This window comes from Otolemur garnettii, unplaced genomic scaffold (genome assembly GCF_000181295.1).
Source record: "Otolemur garnettii isolate 467f Iridium unplaced genomic scaffold, OtoGar3 scaffold00008, whole genome shotgun sequence".
In the NCBI taxonomy this organism is placed as follows: Eukaryota; Metazoa; Chordata; class Mammalia; order Primates; family Galagidae; genus Otolemur; species Otolemur garnettii.
The window spans coordinates 29,850,773-29,869,737 of record NW_003852403.1 but is presented as its reverse complement, the minus strand read 5'-3'; the positions used below and the strand labels follow the sequence as shown (position 1 = coordinate 29,869,737).

Genomic DNA, 18,965 nt, shown 5'->3' with positions numbered 1-18,965 from the left:
CTCAGCCTCCCTTGTAATTCAGTGGGGTCATTACAGTGGAGTTCTGAGGAATGTAAAGGCAGTGGCAAGTGAGGCAGGGATGTTTTTGGAAGTCTTCCCAATCACCATATGAATAAAGAAGCTTAGAGAAGGCAAAAACACAGGATGAAAGAAACTTAAGTCTCAGAACTTCCACCTGGAGAAGGGCGGTTAGACCACCAGCCAAACAAGTACACTCTCAATATTGTTTCATATGAGAGAAAAGAGTACGTGTTAGACTAAGTCACTGAAATCTTGGAGTTTTGTTTACTTATATATAAGGAACTACTACCACACAAGTATTAGAGTCTAAACTAATTTAAGGCAATGAAAAACTAGCATGTTAGTTGTATGTGTCTGCAGGGAAGTTGGAGACTTTCCCTTTGCATAAATTTCTTCAAAGTTTCAGCAGCTGCTGTACAAGTAAACTTTGGGAGTGTACTTAATTTCTATATTAAGGGACTCTAGCTAGAAGCAAAATTTGGTTTTACCACCATCAGTAATTCTATCATTTGCCTTTAAAAGACAGTCACTGCTTTTCCTTCATACAGAAGGATAATTAAACATTCAAAGAAATTTTGTTAGTGAGGTTTTTGTACTAAATTCTCACTATAATAATAGGAATCAAGATTTAAAGTGCTCTGGAATATATATATATATATATATATATATATATTAAGCTTCCTATTTGACAAAAGGATTTTATGACATTAATAAATTTTGAAAAATTCTTTTATATTCTTGAGATATAAAAAGGATATATGTCTAATTCTGATAAATTAACAAAAGTCAGACTGCATTTAACTCCAAAATAGTTGTCTCAGATTTACCATTAAGTAGTTAATTTTAAAATTTTAAATTTCCTTAAAGTGTTAATATCTGAGTTTTACAGAACATGTGAATTTTGATTGTGAAAATGAAGAGAGTAAGATATTACAGTTTATATTTGTCTTTCAAAGAAATCCTACATCTTGACTCTTTGATTTCTTTTATCATCTATAACAGAAATATTTAAATGTTTAAGATTATTAGATTTCATTTATGTTATTTTTCCAGTGTAGCCTCTATGCAAATCTTTCCTGATATCCATATATCCGTTTATTACCAAATATTTTAAAATTCTCTGTATAACATTGTTTCATTTGACTGTGTAGTTAATAACTAATGAAAGCTTTTAAAATATATATTCCCTATCTCTTTTGGGATTGATATTTGTAATGGATTAAAATTACAAGGTATGGTAATAAAGGAAGAGAAGTGATATTTGGGAAATACAAAGGCTGCCAATTTCCTTATCTGATTATTTCTGAGTCCTTTTGAGTCTTTCTCATAAATCCTGTATCTTTCCCCCTATAGGAACTATTTGTTCCTATAGTATAGATAGTACTGTCCAATAGAAACATAATGTGAGCCCTAAACAGAAGCCTCAAATGTAATTTAAAATTTTCTGGAATTCACATTTGAAAGATAAAAATAATAATGAGATTAATTCAGCAATACATTAAACTAATATGTTTCTTGTGCTTAAAGGAGTGAAACACTCCTTTCACTTATGAGAAATTGTGGACAATTGTGGATTTTTGCCACATCAAAACTCAAAGGTAGTTTCTTTAAGGTTAGTTTGACATGAAATCTAAAACCGTGTTCAGTTACATTAAAATAAATTTACCTTCTTGTACTTTAAATTGATCCCTTATCCACCAATGACTTTAACATTTTGCATTGGTCATTTGGAAAATATAGGTTCACTGAATAAGGCAGATTTTTCAAATGTTGATACCTTTCATTATACAATATCAAGAAATAAATCACATTTTTAATATTAGCACTTATTTCACTAGAAAAGTTGTCAAGTAATAAGAAGCTGTCAAGCTTTGAGTGATGGATACAGTATTTTAAATATTCTAATTTGTGCTTGAAAGCGTCAAAGTTATCATTTGCAAAACATACTATCAGTTTTCCTTGAAATGATGGGCTTATTTCATTCATTTTGTAAAATACCTACCAAATATCCCAGTTTGAATGACCATATTTTGTCTCTAAGGCATTCTTTCAAATAAGCTGTTAATTTCATCACATAATATATTGAAAAGGTACTTAGGCACTTTAAACTGATAGATGGATAGATAAATAGCAATAAAAGTCTTTACTGTAGAAATGAAGGGAGGATTTAGGAGTGGAAGGAGGCTTTTTTTTTGTCTTAAAAAATTTAAAGATGATTTTACCATCAAATGAATTTGGGAAGACTACAGGCAAAAGATACATGACAAAGAAGAGAATTTTAGTTTAGAAAAAATATATATTTTTATAAATATTCAAATGAATTGTTGCATATAAAAACTAGATATATGTAGGTACTTAGAAATGAACTCTGAGGTAAAGAAGTAGGTTTGAAAGTTTTCAGTGTGCAGATGGTATTATGTAGTTATGGGACTGCATGAATTTACTAAATCTGTGAGTGGAAATACAAAAGAGAATTAACTTTTTTTTTCTTTGAGAAACCTCAATAAAATAAGGTCAGAAGAAGAAAAGAAACCAGTAAAGGAAACTGAGCAGGAGAGAATGGTGAGATAGGAGTTAATTAAGAGAGCACGGTCAGTGGCCGGCAATCCTAGGGATGGTAATAATCAGTCAAGTATTAAGGCTGACGCTATCATTCCATTTAGTCACGTGAAATTCATTGGCGATGTTGACCTCGGAAGTTTGGGATGAATGTTTGGAATAGAATTATGATTAAAGAGGGTTTCAGAGAGATTAGATAACAAGATATTAGAGTCAAATCTAACATGTAATTTTGCTGGAGAAACAGAGAAATGGAGTAGTAGCGGAGGGGAGATGTAAGTCAAGAGAGTTTTGCTTTTAGAAGATAGGATAAAAAGCAGTGTTGGAAGACTGACCATAAGGAGCAAGTTGATAATGCAATAAAGAAATGAGAGAGCTGCAGTATCGATGTTGTAGGGCTGGTGAGTGGAAACTGAATCTATTGCCAAAAAACCCATAAACTTCGTACTGTTTATGTATGTATTGTGTAGGGAAAAAGTTACTGGCTTCTGATAAAAACATAGAGAATTCATCTAAATGAGCCACAAGGACAGCAGAGAATGTTGGTGTAGATCCTGATGGCTAGGGAGATTTAGTAGTGGGAATCCTAGACAAATGCTTTGCCTTTTATCTTGCTGTGAATTAGGGCATCAGTTAATCAGGTACAAGGGAGATGAGAAGGTATCAGAGAATGGGGAACAGAGGAGATTTGCCTGGACACTGGAAGTATGAATGAATCAGGAAATATAATATTATTACAGAACGAAATGAAAGCTCATCTGGGGAGGATTATTCATGAATTTAAAATGATACAATTATAGAATTGTGTATGTTTTTGCACACATAGTCGGCAAGGGTATAGCTCTGAAGAAAGGAGAGATTTGTAATGAGTTAGGGTTATGGTTTTGCTAAGTGAGTATGATTTAGGAAAAGAAGGCAAGAAAATTATTTTTTATGTGGCTGATGTTTATTGTGATTATATATTATAAATCTGGGAAGAAAGAAAGAGAGAGCATGAGGAGTTCTCACGAGAGAACATGATGGAGGTTAAACATGTGGCAGGCTAATCGGATTGAAGGTCCTGGTGGGAACAAGAGTGCTGAATTAAACTCAAAGCATTCAGTATTATGGTCAAAGAGTTGGAGGTTTAAAATGAGTTATAGAGGTAATGGCAAAAACATAGTTCCAAGTGGTAGAACTAGGGTGGAGGACAGTCACTTAGAGGAAAAATGCTCAAGAAATTGTGAGTTCACACTGCGGAAAGAAATCATCTCCCCATCTAGTGAAATAGCAAACGTTAGGACAAGAGAATTGTTGGAGATAGTTACAGTAACTTAGGAGTTCAGTTGATTGAGCTTGGATGGAGAATGACCCAAGATTCCGGAGATGATGAGGAGCCATGAGTAATAGAGTCAGACGATGAGAATGAAGGCTGACTTCTTAGGAAGGGGGAAGGATTTAGAAGTGACAGTGTTGTACACCTGGGGTCCTACTCTGACAGTGGGTACGATGAAGATTAGGGCAAACAAAGACATTAAAGAGCACAAACAAAGGTGCCTTTGGGCAGTGCCTGTGGCTCAGAGGAGTAGGGCACTGGCCCCATATACTGGAGGTGGCAGGTTCAGACCCAGCCCTGGCCAAAAACTGAAGAAAAAGAAAAAAAAAGAAAAAAGCACAAAGGCCACCACTTCAGATGATAGCAGTAAAAACAGTATCCTTAGGGGAGATTTAGCTTTGCATTAAGCAAGAATGTTTTATGTAAGTTAAAAATCTTACATTCTCCTACCCTTATAAAAATTTTCAATGGTTTCCCACTGGTTTTTGAGAAAAGTCTTAACTTGCTGTCATAAGGCTTTCATCTTCTATGTGGATCAGCTACTTCCATCTCCAGCCCCATTTCTCATTCACTGTTTGTTCCTCTCACATTTTTTAGGGCTGAGTAAATATCTGTGATTTATTCAGAGCTATCATCACTTCTCTTCCTTCTTGGTTTTGGAATATATTGTGTTCTTTGCGTAAAACTCTTATCTCCCTCATATCTCTTTTGAGTGAAAGAATTTCAGAACTTATCATAAGTATCATTCTGCTCGGATTGCTTCCCTGATGCTCTTACTTTGCATCAGAATAAAATATATGTACCTATATATTTATAAACAATGCATTACAATTTGTTCAAATTAATTTCTCCTTTCATACATATATTTTCTTTTATTATTATTATTATTTGGCAGTTTTTGGCTGAGGCTGGGTTTGAACCCACCACCTCTGGCATATGGAATCGGTGCCCTACCCTTTTGAGCCACAGGTGCCGCCCCATAAATATATTTTAAATTGCTTTAGAGATATATTTTAAAATATCCATACAATAGGTATGAAATTCAGTTTAAAATTCAATACATTTCATAATATTATATGTAAGTGACATCTTCTTAGTTATATTTTGTTTGTGTTGATTCCTATACTATTTTAATCATACTTAGTATACTGATCTTATTGTGTAGCCTTAAAGCACCACAATGTAGATATTTTAAATGCCAGGAAAAGAAGTGACATTTTCTTATATAGAGTTTTCAATCTGAATTTGATCAAAAATCCATGTGAACCTTAATATCTTCGATGCCAAAAACTTCTTGGCTTAGATTGGCCTTTGTTGTATCTTTAGTGTTACAAAGAAAATGTTGTTGAAGGACTATTCTGGTCTTCACACCTGCCACAATCATGGCAGCTGGACTTTAATATTGCCTAACCAAAAAAAAAAAAAAAAAGTGGTCATTGATGTCTGCAAGTATATGAAGGTTAAATTTGCTAGAGAACAAAATGAGAACTGTGATAAATGAAGATTTATTAAGAAGATTGAGATGCAATGAAGAAAAAAATTATTCTTTATTTGTCTTTATATAACTAATGTTTCCAGTAATAATTTTATTTACACTTTGTGTTAGATTTACCAGAGGGAAGTTTAAATAACCCATGTTTCCTAGTTGGTAGAGAGTCCACAGAATACATCTTGGTATTAAATATTTTGAATAAAATTTAGTATCAAACTTCCCTTTGAAATGATCTATCACTGAAACTTATATAGCCCAAGTGAAAGTTAGAATATAAAAGTAAAATCATTGACTATAGCCAAATGAAACTTGGTCAAAAATCATCAATGATATTTTGATCAAAAATCATCAATGGATATTTTGATAAAACCAAGGAAATAATATCTGCTGAAAGATAAATATGCCCTCAAATATTTCTTTTCCCAGTCATGAGTGGCTAAAAGTAATTTTAACTGTAACAATTTCATACATTTTAATTTCTAAAGTACAACTCTGTGTAATTTTGAAATTGTATGTAGCTCCAGACAATCCTATTAAAAACAAGATTTTCAGACCAAATATACATCCAATGTGTATATCATTGCTCTCACAATCCTGTATTTCCCAACAGTCAGAGAAAAACATCAAGGAATACTATATTTGTTATATATGTGTGTGTGTGCATATCTGTATATTCCTATACTAAACTTTAGTAATTAACAATATGGATGAAAGTAATAACATTTATGTTTTTGAAAACCTGTTTTAAATTAATCTTAAATTTATTTTTCACCTGAAAACACTGCCCCTTGGCTAACATTGCATGTAATTCTCATTCCTGAAGTTTTATCTACTTACAAGCACGTCTGCTTTGCCGCTCAGGCCCTTCCCATAGTTGTCAGTTGCAATAACTTGAAACTTGAAGTAAGACCTCCTCATGTTGTGGAAGAGCATAGCGGTTTTGATGAGCCCTGTATACGTCTCTACCACAAATCCTTCTTTTCCTTCTTTAATTGGGGGTATTATGAGTCTGTACGCCATGGCACTGTAATTACCAGTATCTTTATCAGTAGCCTAGGATGGGAAAAAAATAGACAGATTGTAAATAAGCAGTAAAAAATAACCTCTATTAAATGGCTTACTTCTGTTTGTAAGATTGATGTTTATTGTGTAACAATGACATAATTATGTGCTTCTAAAGGTATTTATTCTGAATAGCGTTACGGAGATTTATAAATCTTGTGCCCATCATGTTGAATGGCCATTATTCAAATGCAAGAGACTACCTAACTGAGAATAAAAAGGACAAAGATGTAATTGTGTATCCTTCACAAATCTCTCCTTGGCCTTCCCTTCCTGTCCCTTCTCCCAGCCTCTAGTATCCTCTGTTCTACACTTTACTTCTATGAGATCAACATTTTTTTAGTTTCCACTTATGGGTAAGGACATGTGGTACCTTCTGTTCCTGGCTTCTTTCACTTAACATAATGTCTTAGCTAGCAGGAATATGTTCTAGTATTCTATACCACTTGAGGATAACTGTAGTTAACAACAATATACTATCTAGTTTCAGATTGCTAGAAAGAGGGTATTGAATGTTTTCAACAAAGGAAATCATAAATGTTTGAGATGGATATGCTAATTACACTAATCCAATCACCATGTATGACATACCTCAAAGATCACTATATACCACATGAATATGTACAATTATTATTTGTGAATTTTAAAGAATATTAAAAAGTTCATGGACATTAACAGAGTCAATAAATCAAATTTTTAAAGTTCCATACGTGATGAGCTCAACTTTGGGTGGTAATCCCAGTTAGCTGAAGAATAGGATTGGTTGTCTACCCACGGGTTGTCTTGGTGTAATAGGCATGCCACGTGATTATGGTTCTGATCTAGCATATGGGAATAATTGTAAAAGGCTACAGTAAAATATCTCAAATGAAAATAATACGAGTTAAAGTTTGGAGTGATAAAAAGGAAAGTTAAAGATGCATAAAGAGACCCTGCCATACCAGAATTAGAGAAGATTAGGCTACTCTGAAACTTCCTTTTTAATCATCCTGGATCCCAATTAACCAGATTTGTTTCTGGTGGCAAGTACTTAGAATCTACAAGTTAAAAGTTTTTTCTCATAATTCAGAATTAACAAGAGGTAAATAGCTACTTTGATTTTTTTTTTCATTTATTTTTAAATACAGTGGTGAGCATAATTCATGAGGCTGGCTCTATTGCTTCTAGTGAAGGGAAAATTTTCAGAATGCCAATTTCAAAATTATAGTGAAATATCTGGGAAAGAAACAATGGATAAGAATCTTAGAGAATTTTTATAGGCTAAAGGTACCTAATTCATGATTCTAAATATATAAACTACATATTTTCACTTACTATTATTATTACTATGGTTTTCATTGTCTGGTTATTCTTATTATTGGTTATCTGTATTATCATTGTTAAGTATCATTTAGTAAATATTTTTTATTTGCCATTACAATGCAAAGAATTATACAAAAATAATTTTATTTAAAATAAGAAAAAACACTGAGGAATGTATTGTTTTAATTATTTAAATTGGTGCTGTCCAATGGAATTTTCTGAAATGAAAGAAACGTACTAAATCTGTTCTGTTCCATACACGAGGCTCTAGCACCATGTGAATAACAAGCACCGAAATTAGACTAATGGTACAAAGGAACTGAAAATTTAATTTGATCTAGTTTTAATTAAATTAAAATAACCAGACTCTGCATGTTTATTGAAATTGGGATACCAAATGAGGCAACAGTAAATAATAGAGAATTTCCATTAAGGTACAGTGTGAACTTGACTTAGCTTCAGATTCTCTATATATTCTGAAACATTTAGAACATTTCAGGATAATCCTGTCTACTTGTTAGAAAAAGTAAATTAAACTAAACCACCTAGCTATTTCACTGCAGGATCAAATATTTCATGAATTTTCTACAATGTTAAAAAATCTCAGCTGTAGAAGAGGAAAACAACTATCCGCTCGTAATTTTAGATGGTTTGTATGGTTTACATCATGTTGGATGTCAGATTTGATGTTGGGGGAATGAAGACTAGATTTAAACATTAGGTCATAGTCTCACTTAAAGGACAAATAGGGAAAAACAGTTATCAGTGTTTTCTTTTAAAGCTTTAGGTTTTACTCATTTAACAAAGGGTAGCATAAGAAATAAATATTTCTAATTAAAATTAAAGTGACATGCAACTCAAGGACTCCAAGACATTTCTTTTATATCCTAGTGGAACTAATTTCAAATAAGCCCTGTCGGGGTACACGTTATCCCCTAACTACTTGTTAACTTAGGAATTTTTCTAAATCAAATTTTTTATTAATGTAAGATTTGTGACCAGTATCCACATCAAGAAACAAAAATTTACCTGCATCCCCCAATGTATTTCATGCACTTCCATTTATAATCTACCTCCCTCAGGAAAGCCAGTGTCTTGAACAAACATCCTTAATGATGTCTATTTATTAATTATGTATTGATGGAATAAAAGAATGTGTTTTGTTTTCTGTCTTCTGACTTCTTTCATTCAATTTTGTGCTATAATATATATATTTTTTGAGATAGGGTCTGGCTCTGTCTTCCAGGTTGGATAATGGTGGTCTGATGATAGCTCTCCGCAGCCTTGAACTCCTGAGTGCCGGCAAACATCCACCTCAGTATCCCAAGTAGCTACAACTACAGGTATACACCACTACATCTAAGCATTGATATTTTAATATAAATTATGATTCATAATATAATCCTATTCAGAAAAGAAAAGGTTACCATAGTGATTGCTTGGTATATTAAACTACCTTACACAATTCCTATTGACTTACTTTAGATTACAATAAAGAAGTAATTTCACTTTATAATATTTCTAGTTTATGAAGTTATGATAACTACAAAATAGCCATATTTCTTCTTAAAAGATTAAGGTGCTTTTTTAAATACACCTTTTCTGAAATAAATAATCATTTAATGCAAAAGTTAAAGTTTGGAGTTAGTTATTTTTACCTAGAAATATCTATTTTCTGTTATAATTTTTCATGGTATATTTAAAACACATAATTAAAAATGAGATACAGTTTTTAAAAATTATGTTTACTGGACTTTTAAAAAATATATGAATCCCTACTGTCATATTATGTTGTATAGCAGTGACTCCATTTCAATTTTTATTTCTTTTTGGACATGATACTCAAAGATCTCATTACAGAAAGTACTCATTGAGGACGGTTGCCAGGACCATTAGCATTTTTTAAATCTCCCCCCTCCACTAAGTATGTATACTTGACTATCAGTAAGCTAAAGAGTGAAGGATGAAAATTCCAATGAGTGCTGTACTTATGAACATTTTGAGGGATTTTCAAGCTTAACTTTGAGTCTGCTAAATTTACCTCAAATATGACCTAAACATATCAGATATGACTTTGATTCATGTGGAGTACATGCATTACAGTCACATACATATCCAGATAAACAAATATCCTTTTATGATAAGTTATAAAATATGATATATTTAAATACACACTGACTCACAGCACAAATGATAATAATAAAACTCAGAGCACTAGTGTAAATCTGAGTCAGGACGTGGGAAGGAAGTGAGAGTGTCAGCAGAGAGCATTTACTCTCCTTCAGTGCTCCCAGCGTTCGGAGTTTATGTCCCTTCCTGCTCTATCACAGAAGTCACGGTCAATCACATTGTCCTCATTTCTTGGTTCTTTTATCTATTTGCTTCCTACTTTTGATAATTTAAAATTTTCTTTTTTGATTATTTGCTTTTTATGTTGTATCTTGGAGGGAGGTGGACTCCAAAGTCAGGTGTGACTTTGAAAAATCCAAATCCCTCAGAGTTTCAGCTCTCCTTTATTGCTTCCAGTTCACTTTTAAATCAACCTTGCAAAACCTCTGCCTCAACTGCAGTCCCCGTACTCTTACGTATAGCGTACACTCTACCCTTCCATGGCGCTGAACATAATGAAGATGTGGGTATCTGGCCCTCCGTCTCCCTCTTCCACTTCAACTTCCTCCTTCATTACCAATGTCAGTGTTTATGTCAGTGACGCATCTAACAGCTTATTTTCAAATTCATAGGCATGAACCCCTCTCAGCAGTCTTTGAATTGCCTCACTGCATCCATTTGATTCTATAGCCACACCCTGGTCTTGTGCCTCATGGAGCGATTTCTCCTAAGGAATCATTCCATCTTTGAGAGCTTAAACTTTCGTCTGTAAATTTCTGACCCAAACCTCCTTCACTGTACTCGTTAAAAATGTCTTCTTTGATATCTGTCAATTTTCAGTTCTTCAATCTCCCTCTTTTCACCTGTTGCTTCAGGATGTGTCAATTCCTGCTCTATCATCAAAGTCACTGTGGACCACACTGCTCTCCTTTCTTTGTCCTTCCACAAACCTCTGGACCTCTGTCCTCTGGGATGAATCTAACCCTCAGTTTATTCATGGTGACCAAAGAGAGCTGAGAGAAATTAAATAGTCAGGTAGACTAGTCTTGCTAGTCAATTAGACGATTTCTAACAGTGCCTTTGGGATAAATAGAAAAGCTTTGCTGTATATATGAGTTCTGTCCCTCACTTCAAAAGTTCACCCTTTTTTCTTCAATTCACATTTCCTTTCAGTCCTCTCCAGAGATCAGGGAGCTCTCATTCACATAAAAGTTGAGAATATCAAGTGTGAAATTTCTCAGCTTCTAATCATCTAACTAAATAAACTATGCATATCTATGCTTACTTTTACTACTTTCTTCAAATCTCAGAGGAATAGCTGACCCGTTTTTCCCACCGAAGGCACTTATGCCATGGTCTGAATCACTCCCGTCTCCTTTGCCTTTAATGTTTCATCAGCACTATTTATCTCTGTCCTTTTAACCTTCTCTTCCGCAGACCTTAAAACACATTATGTCTCTGTCATTAAAGGCAAAATCAATCTATACTTCAGACACCAGCCTTACAATTTCTATACCTATCTTTCTCAGTTAAGTCCCTCAGAAACTTCCTTTACAATAACTGCCTCCAATTCCAATTCCTTACCTTACAATCACTCCCTTAACTGCAAACCTTTGTTCCTATCATACCACTAAATCTATTAAAGTGGATGAAAGCAGTTGGGCTAAGTTTCAGATCAACAACCATTCTTGTTATTTTGATACTACAAAGTCTACTTATGCTGTTTGTATAATGTTTATGCCGCTTATGTTTCTAACATTTACTGAACATTTAAATTTGCCAGGTGCTATATAACTACATTGCATATAGTATCTATCATCTTATCCTCTCCCTTGAGTAAATTCTATTTGCACATTTTACAGGTGAAGAAATGATTGCACAGATAGGGTAGTAACTTGCTAATATTCACACAGATGGTTGATAGCATAGTTTGATAAGTCTCATGTTAAAACCACTACATTGACATATCAAATAATATAGCATGAATAGAATCTCATTGATAAAACAGCAAAAGCTGTATATAATATTCTAGGAATTTTTCACAGATGCATCAAGGATATAGAAATACAATAATAAATATGCAGGTCAAAAATCAGTATAATAGGCTGAATGTTTGAACGTCTTTCAAATTTATTTATTGAAACCTAAACACCAATGTGATGGTATTGGGTGGTTGGACCTTTGGGAGAAGATTAATTAATGAAGGTAGAGCCCCAGTAGATGGAATTAGTGTTGTTATTTAAACAGAAAACAACCCTGAAGAGTATGTTGGCTCCCTCTGCCTCATGAGCACAAGGAAGACCACCATCCATCTATGAGCCAGGAAGCCAACCCTCATCAGACACTGAGTCTCTGATCTTAGTCGCCCAATTACTATTTCTCTTGTATATAAGTCACTTGGTGTATGGTATTCTGTTCATAGCAGCCTGAATAGACAAGTGAAGGCAAGAGCTAAGAAAATCTTACTATCAATACTGGCTTTCACTTAGATTTCTATTTCTTAAATTGGTTAAAATTGAAATTTAATTTGGTTTGCTTTCACAAAGAACAGGAGAAAGACCTAATGTCCACTCATGAAAGGGTGTCTAATAATATTCTAATTTCCAGGAAGCTAAATTCTCACTGTAGGTGTGAATGAGAAATGTCCCTGTCCTTCCCAGCTACCACAGCCTCTACCACCCTCAAATGCCAAGGAACACTAGTTTAAACCTTGAGATTGAGTGCAGTGGGGAGAAAGCTTCCCTGAAAAAAACAGAACTAATCACAACCTTCATTTTAGTTTGCAGTCTTTATTTGCCCATCATTGATTTGCCAACTCAAAGAGAATCCATAATTTTCTGAGTTACTAAGTCTAGAAATTTTGAACTCTACCCGAATGAGTGGGTGAGCCACAACCCCAGCTTTATGAAAAGTCGTCTTTGACTAACAATGCCCAACATCCTGATAGATGCAAGTACTTTTTCAAAAAATTCACCTCCAAACCATGCTTACAATTGTTCTAACAAATAAAGTTTGAAGAAAAATGAAAAGTTAGTGTAAAATAATTTTTAAAACAGATAGGAAACAAAACATCTTAAAATACTTTGTTGAGATGAAAAACAAAATTCCTAGCCACAGTGATGTTCGATATCTAAATTATAGATTCAGAGTATAAAACAAATATGCTGAATATGTTTCAGTAAATAATAAATACATTTACAATTTGAATAAAAATAAGAACAGTTGAAAAGTTAAAAGTATATGTTAGAAATAAAAAAAAAGATAGTTGGAATTAAAAGCTCAGAGAGGGGAATCTTAGCAGATTAGACATAGCAGACTAGGGAAATACTTGGTGAAGTGAATGGCAGGGCAAAAGAAAACTATACTGCTTTGTAGAGCTAAAAAAATGAAAAATCATTTAAAATGTTTGAGATATGGAATTAAGAGTGGAAATGGGATGTAGTTTGGGTGTTTAGCCCTTCCAAATCTCATGCTGATTCCCAATGTTGAATGTGGGGCATGGTGGGAAGTGTTTGGGCGTGGAGGTAGATGTCCCAGGAATGGCAAAGTGCCTTCCCTGCAGTAACGAGTGAGTATTCACTGTATTATTTCACACGAGAGATTTTGCTTGCAGGAGCCTGGCACCTCCTTCTCCTTCCCTTGTTCCAGTGTTCATCATAGGACACACCTATTTCCCCTTACCTTCTACTTTGACTGAAAGCTCCCTGTAGCCCTCACCAGAGGCAGATGCTGGCATGATGCTTCTTGTGCAGTCTACAGAACTGTGAGCCAAATACAGCCCTTTTCTTAATAAATTACTTAGTCTCAGGTATGTTCTTTATAGCAATGTCAAACAGACTAACACAAAAAGTTTGGCAAATATCTGATCAAAATTTCAGAAAGAGAGAAGAGAGAAAAAAACCAGAATTTTCCACAACTCATAAAAGACAGTTATGTGCAGATATAAGAAATCCAATAAAAAGGGTAAATGACAAGTAACTCACACCTGGAACTCACACATTACATAGTAACTACCGAATATCCTATACCCCAACCATAACCCAAAAGTGTAATCTTAAAAGATCTTAGATGTAGTAGAGTGACACTTGATATCTCATCAGCAGTATTGATGGCTATATAATAGGAAAAAGATATTTTTAAAGTGCAGACAGAAAATAGCTGTCAATTTAGAATTCCAAACCTAAGAAAAATGTCTTTTAAAAACAGCAGAGAAATAAACATTTTTTTCAGACATTGAAAGAGTTTGTCTGGAAAAGAACCCCATGGAAAGTTCTAAATTAGGTACTTTAAAAAGAAAGAAATGTGATTCCAATGAAAGGGAAAAGCAAAGAAAGTCATAGATGTGTAAGAAAATATATATAAGCACGGACTCTACAGCACTATAGCTACATTTTATAAAAAGAGTAAAATACCCAAACATTATAATAAAGTGGAATGGAAGTGACTGGAGACCCTTAATGATGTTCGGGAGGAAGGAGAGATTAATATTTTTAGGTACAGCATTTGTGTTAAAATTTCCACCCTTAACTTAGTTGAAATAGAGTACATCCTTCTACATACAGGGAGTAAGAAAAAAGAAATTCAAAATAAAATGAAAAAAATAAAAGGATTGAAAAAATATAGAAAAAAAAGACAAAGGAAAATCAAAATAAAATGCTAGGGGATAAAATCTATTATATCTGTAATGACCACAAATGTAATTCAGTCTTCTACTGTAAAGTCATGTTTAATCACACTGGAGAGATTACTCTGTATAAAATAGTGTCTCTAAAAGAAGGAACATTACTAGATGCATAGCCAAAATATATTTCCGTCATAATTGATAACTCATTTTCAAATAGATTCTACCTATTTTAATTACAACTAATATTCAAATAGAATTCTACATTTTAGAGGGGAATGAGGAAAGAAGTGATACTATAAAATTCTACCAGTATTAGACCTGATGGATGATGAACAGCAGAGAAGAACCAAGGAAATGATTTGACTAAACATCATTAGGAAATTTAAACATGAATAAAGCAAAGCAGCCATGTGGGTTTTTTTAAGTTAATTATTCTATAATTTTTTTTTCCAGCCTTGGCCAGAGCCAGGCATGGACCCAGCACCCCCAGTATATGGGGCCAGCACCCTACTCCTTGAGCCACAGGTGCCGCCCCATAATTCTATTAATTGTTATAAATATAACTATTACTGTTCCCTTAAAATTTGTAAAAATTCATGGAGGTATTCTAGTAAAGGCATAAATAAGGAAAAGTTATAAATCTAGTCTATAATTTATAATTTATTAGCTACTAATAAGAGGACATCTAACAAACTTAATTAAATTAATGCCTAAAAATGAAAACTGACTAGCCATGGAAAATGTAAATGAATAAAATTCCTAAAGTATCACTGCCGTTTTACTTATCCCATCAGCTTCTCTATAAAATTTGTGCTGTGTGTACAACATTACCATTTCGAAGAGGTGACCCTGGAAGATTTGATTCACTGGCTTTTATGAGTTTTCCCAGTGAACAAAATAAGAAAAGTTATGTGTAGAGTTGTTTCAAAAGAATAAAAATTAGAAATGAATATTATAATTATACTTACTGTAATTAGATTTTTAAATGAAAGCTTAAATACATGGAACCACTTACCCATTTCTAAGGCCTCATCTGGAATTTTTAATGCACACAGGTGCCTGACATTAAGAGAAAATCACCAAATAATTGCCGCTATCATACAGGGGAGAAGGTGAGACCATTAATTTTCTAACAGCTTAAGTAACTGTTCCTCTCTGTTGCCTAAATGAATACTATGCATGCAGAAATATTAGTGGAATAATTAGTGATGTCCTAAAAACTTTCAAACCCATTAAAGTCCAATAATACTAACTTTAACTTTAGCTTCTCAATTAGACCCATTTGAACATTTAACAGCGCTGAAGACTCACTTTCCTTGAAATAGAGTGAAAGTGTTTTGAAACGTCTGGGTAAAAATACTCAAATCTTACATCCAATTGCTAAGGTTAGAACATCAAGCTGTGTTTGCGAGGGGCAGAAAGAACAGAGCTTTGGCAGATTAGAACTACTTTAACTTTACTCTTAGATTTTTAGGAACCAGAAATAAACCTTCTTTTTCAAGTCTTTAATAAAAAACAATATGGCCAGCATATGATAAAATATAAGCAAGGAACATGTCAGGTAGATTGATCTATTCATAAGGCTATACAAATCTTTTAGAGAGAGAGGGTGGGGGGGGAGAGAGAACACACAATTTAAATCAGAAAGCTCACATTGATTTGTATAAGAATGTCAAAAAAAGCAATCCCAGTGTAATGTTAACAATTTCTAATTTCAATATATTCTTTTGCTATTTGCAAAGTAAAAGTCTAACATAATTCTGAGATATCCTAAAGAGTAAAATACAACTCAGTGTAGAAACAATTATGTGATAATTGTGTGTACAGGCATCCCAGTCACAGTTTGAAGCAGAAAGGCTTTTATAGGGCTATGTTATTATATATAGTTAGGATCTGTCAAATTTACCCTTAATTTCAAGCATGGTGTTAAAGATTACAGGATAACACCTATTTGAATTTTTTTTAGGAAAGGATCTGTAGAAAAGTACAATATTCCTTTTATTATTTTTAGAATTTATATATTTTAATGCTCTGCATTACAGAAGCCTGAGAGAACAAAATAAGCAAGGTGTGCATTTATGTAATAATCTACACTGTCTTACTTTTATTTTCCTTTTCTTATAAAAATATTTTGGAACGTTAATATGATTACCTCATAAATAACCGTTTTCTTCTTTTCCTCATTATTGCTAACATAATGACTGAGTATAAAGTCCCCAGAGATGTTTTCAAATAAACTCTGAAATTACTTCTTTTAACTTTTCATCCATACAGAAAAGAATCAAAGTGTGCTTTATTATGCAGACATATTAGCCAAATAAAATACATGTACAACTTGAGCCCTTTGTCTAAGAGAGGAAACTAGTTTGCATGCTCATTTAGATTCACAAAGTATTATTAATTTTCACCAAAAGCTTACCTAATAGTCTCAAACTGTTAAGAATGTCACACTGTCTACCATAATGCTGTAGTTTTGTGTCCTCAATCCTTCAACACTCAAACCAAATTAAACAGCACGCTCACGATTTCTAATCACTTGATTAAGTTCAATCAATCCAAATCCGTTTCTGCTTCTTGACCCCCACCCTCATGTTGTTCTGACCCCCACGCTTGGTCCTCTTTTCCGTATTGTCCTTGCCTGGTAAGGGCGCCTCCACCTATGGATTAACTACACTAAAAATCTCAGCATCCTCTTTTTTTGTTTCATCTCATCCATGGCACCTACTTCTCGTTTATCAGCAATCATTCTACCTCTATGGGATTTTTCATTTTATTTCTTACAAGCTTCTACCACTCAATTTCAGGCTCTCAAGATGTTTTAGTTTTTACTCTAGTGATATCAATAGCTTCAAAATGACTGCTAGCTTTGGCTGGTCTAGTTAAATGTTAGGACAAGCTCATGTAATATTCTCAAGCTAATCCCAGTTACCATTCCAACATCTTTTTTTGCAGTTTTGGCTGGGACCGGGCTTGAACCCATCACCCTAGATGTATGGGGCCAGCACCCCTACTCCTTGAGCCATAGGCGCCACCCCCATTCCAACATCTCGTGCTACATTTACTCTATTTGTGTTTTCTGAATAATCTATGTTCTTTCAAGTTTCCGGACCTTTGTATACTTATTTTCTTCTGCCTTACATGATATGTGCTTTGTCTGCCAGGCCAAATGAAGTTAACTCCTGGATTATACTATGGCATAAAAATACACACACACACACACACACACACACACTCTGAACATACACAATGCAGAATAAAACAATCCAACCTCTGGCTAAATGACCACTTTCATGAGGACTTGACTCCCCTTAGTGGAGTCCTGCATCACTTATATGTTTTTACTATTGTCTTTTCTAACTATAGTTTAACTGTAACATTTCCTGTGATGTTATAATTATGTCTCTGTTACACATTAAATGTATTTTTTTCTCATATTTTTGACTGCAGTACCACGTCTGGTAAGTGGTCAAATAATGTCCATAGAAGAATATCGTAGTGGTTTAGATGTCAACATTTAGAGTTGGCAGAAGTGAGCTTGGTTCTACCACTTATTAGTTATATGAACGTGGGCAAGTAATTCTCTAAGGCTTAGGTTCTTATTTGTAACATGGAGAAAATAGGACAGGTTGGCTATGAATATTCACTCAGGTGGTGTAAATGAATTCAAATGAGTTCACTTTCCACCTTGTTTACTTGGGTGTAAGATATTTTTGAGCGGAATTATTTTTGGATTCAACTCTACATCTCTTAAATCTCATTGGCCACCACATTGAATGTGGAATGTAATTAAGACATATTCCTGGTTGAAATAAACCTGCCATTTACTGAAGTATATTTACTGACATCTTTTTAATGAATGCTGTAGTATTTATTGATAGTAAAAAAAGTTGCTAAATCAAAATATTTTATTGTGATAAAACATAGTAAGATGCTTATCAGACATTAAACCTATCAACTTTGAAAAGTTATCAAGAAACAACTAAAATATTCAGAAATGCAAATCAAGTAGATGTCCTATATATTATATATACTAAACATCGCACAGTTTATGACATTCAAAGTTAACATTTTTTAAAATTATATAGTCATAGATTTGACCCCTGGGCCCCAAACTTAAAATAGAGAATTCTTACTTTAATTTTAATATATTTAACTATATAGGTCATTTGACTTAGGAAAAAAATAATTTGATGTTCTAAGAATGCAAGTTTTTTTCAGCAAACTTAACCTTATATTCATTTTTAATTTAATTATTTTTAATTGTTATTTATATTTTTTCTATCTTGTGGTTTCCTGATTCAGTGAAATCTATTTAAAATAAAATAAAAATGGGCAAGGGACTTGAAGAGAAATTTCTCCAAAGAAGAACGGCGTACAGCCTATAGATATATGAAAAAATGCTCACCATCCTTAATCATCAGAGAAATGCAAATCAAAACTACTCTGAGATATCATCTAACTCCAGTGAGATTAGCCCATAT

The 18,965-nt window shown here is 33.5% G+C and overlaps 1 protein-coding gene across 16 annotated transcripts in view; it reads right to left on the bottom strand.

Annotated features, from left to right (window-relative positions):
- The window catches only part of PCDH15 (protocadherin related 15), a 691,874-nt gene that overhangs the window by 56,020 nt on the left and 616,889 nt on the right, over positions 1–18,965 (bottom strand). For all 16 annotated transcript variants that reach the window (XM_003783651.1, XM_003783650.1, XM_023509543.1 and 13 more), the window contains one exon: positions 6,225–6,440. In XM_003783651.1, the coding sequence (XP_003783699.1) occupies positions 6,225–6,440 (216 nt within the window). The remainder of the gene's footprint in view (positions 1–6,224; positions 6,441–18,965) is intronic.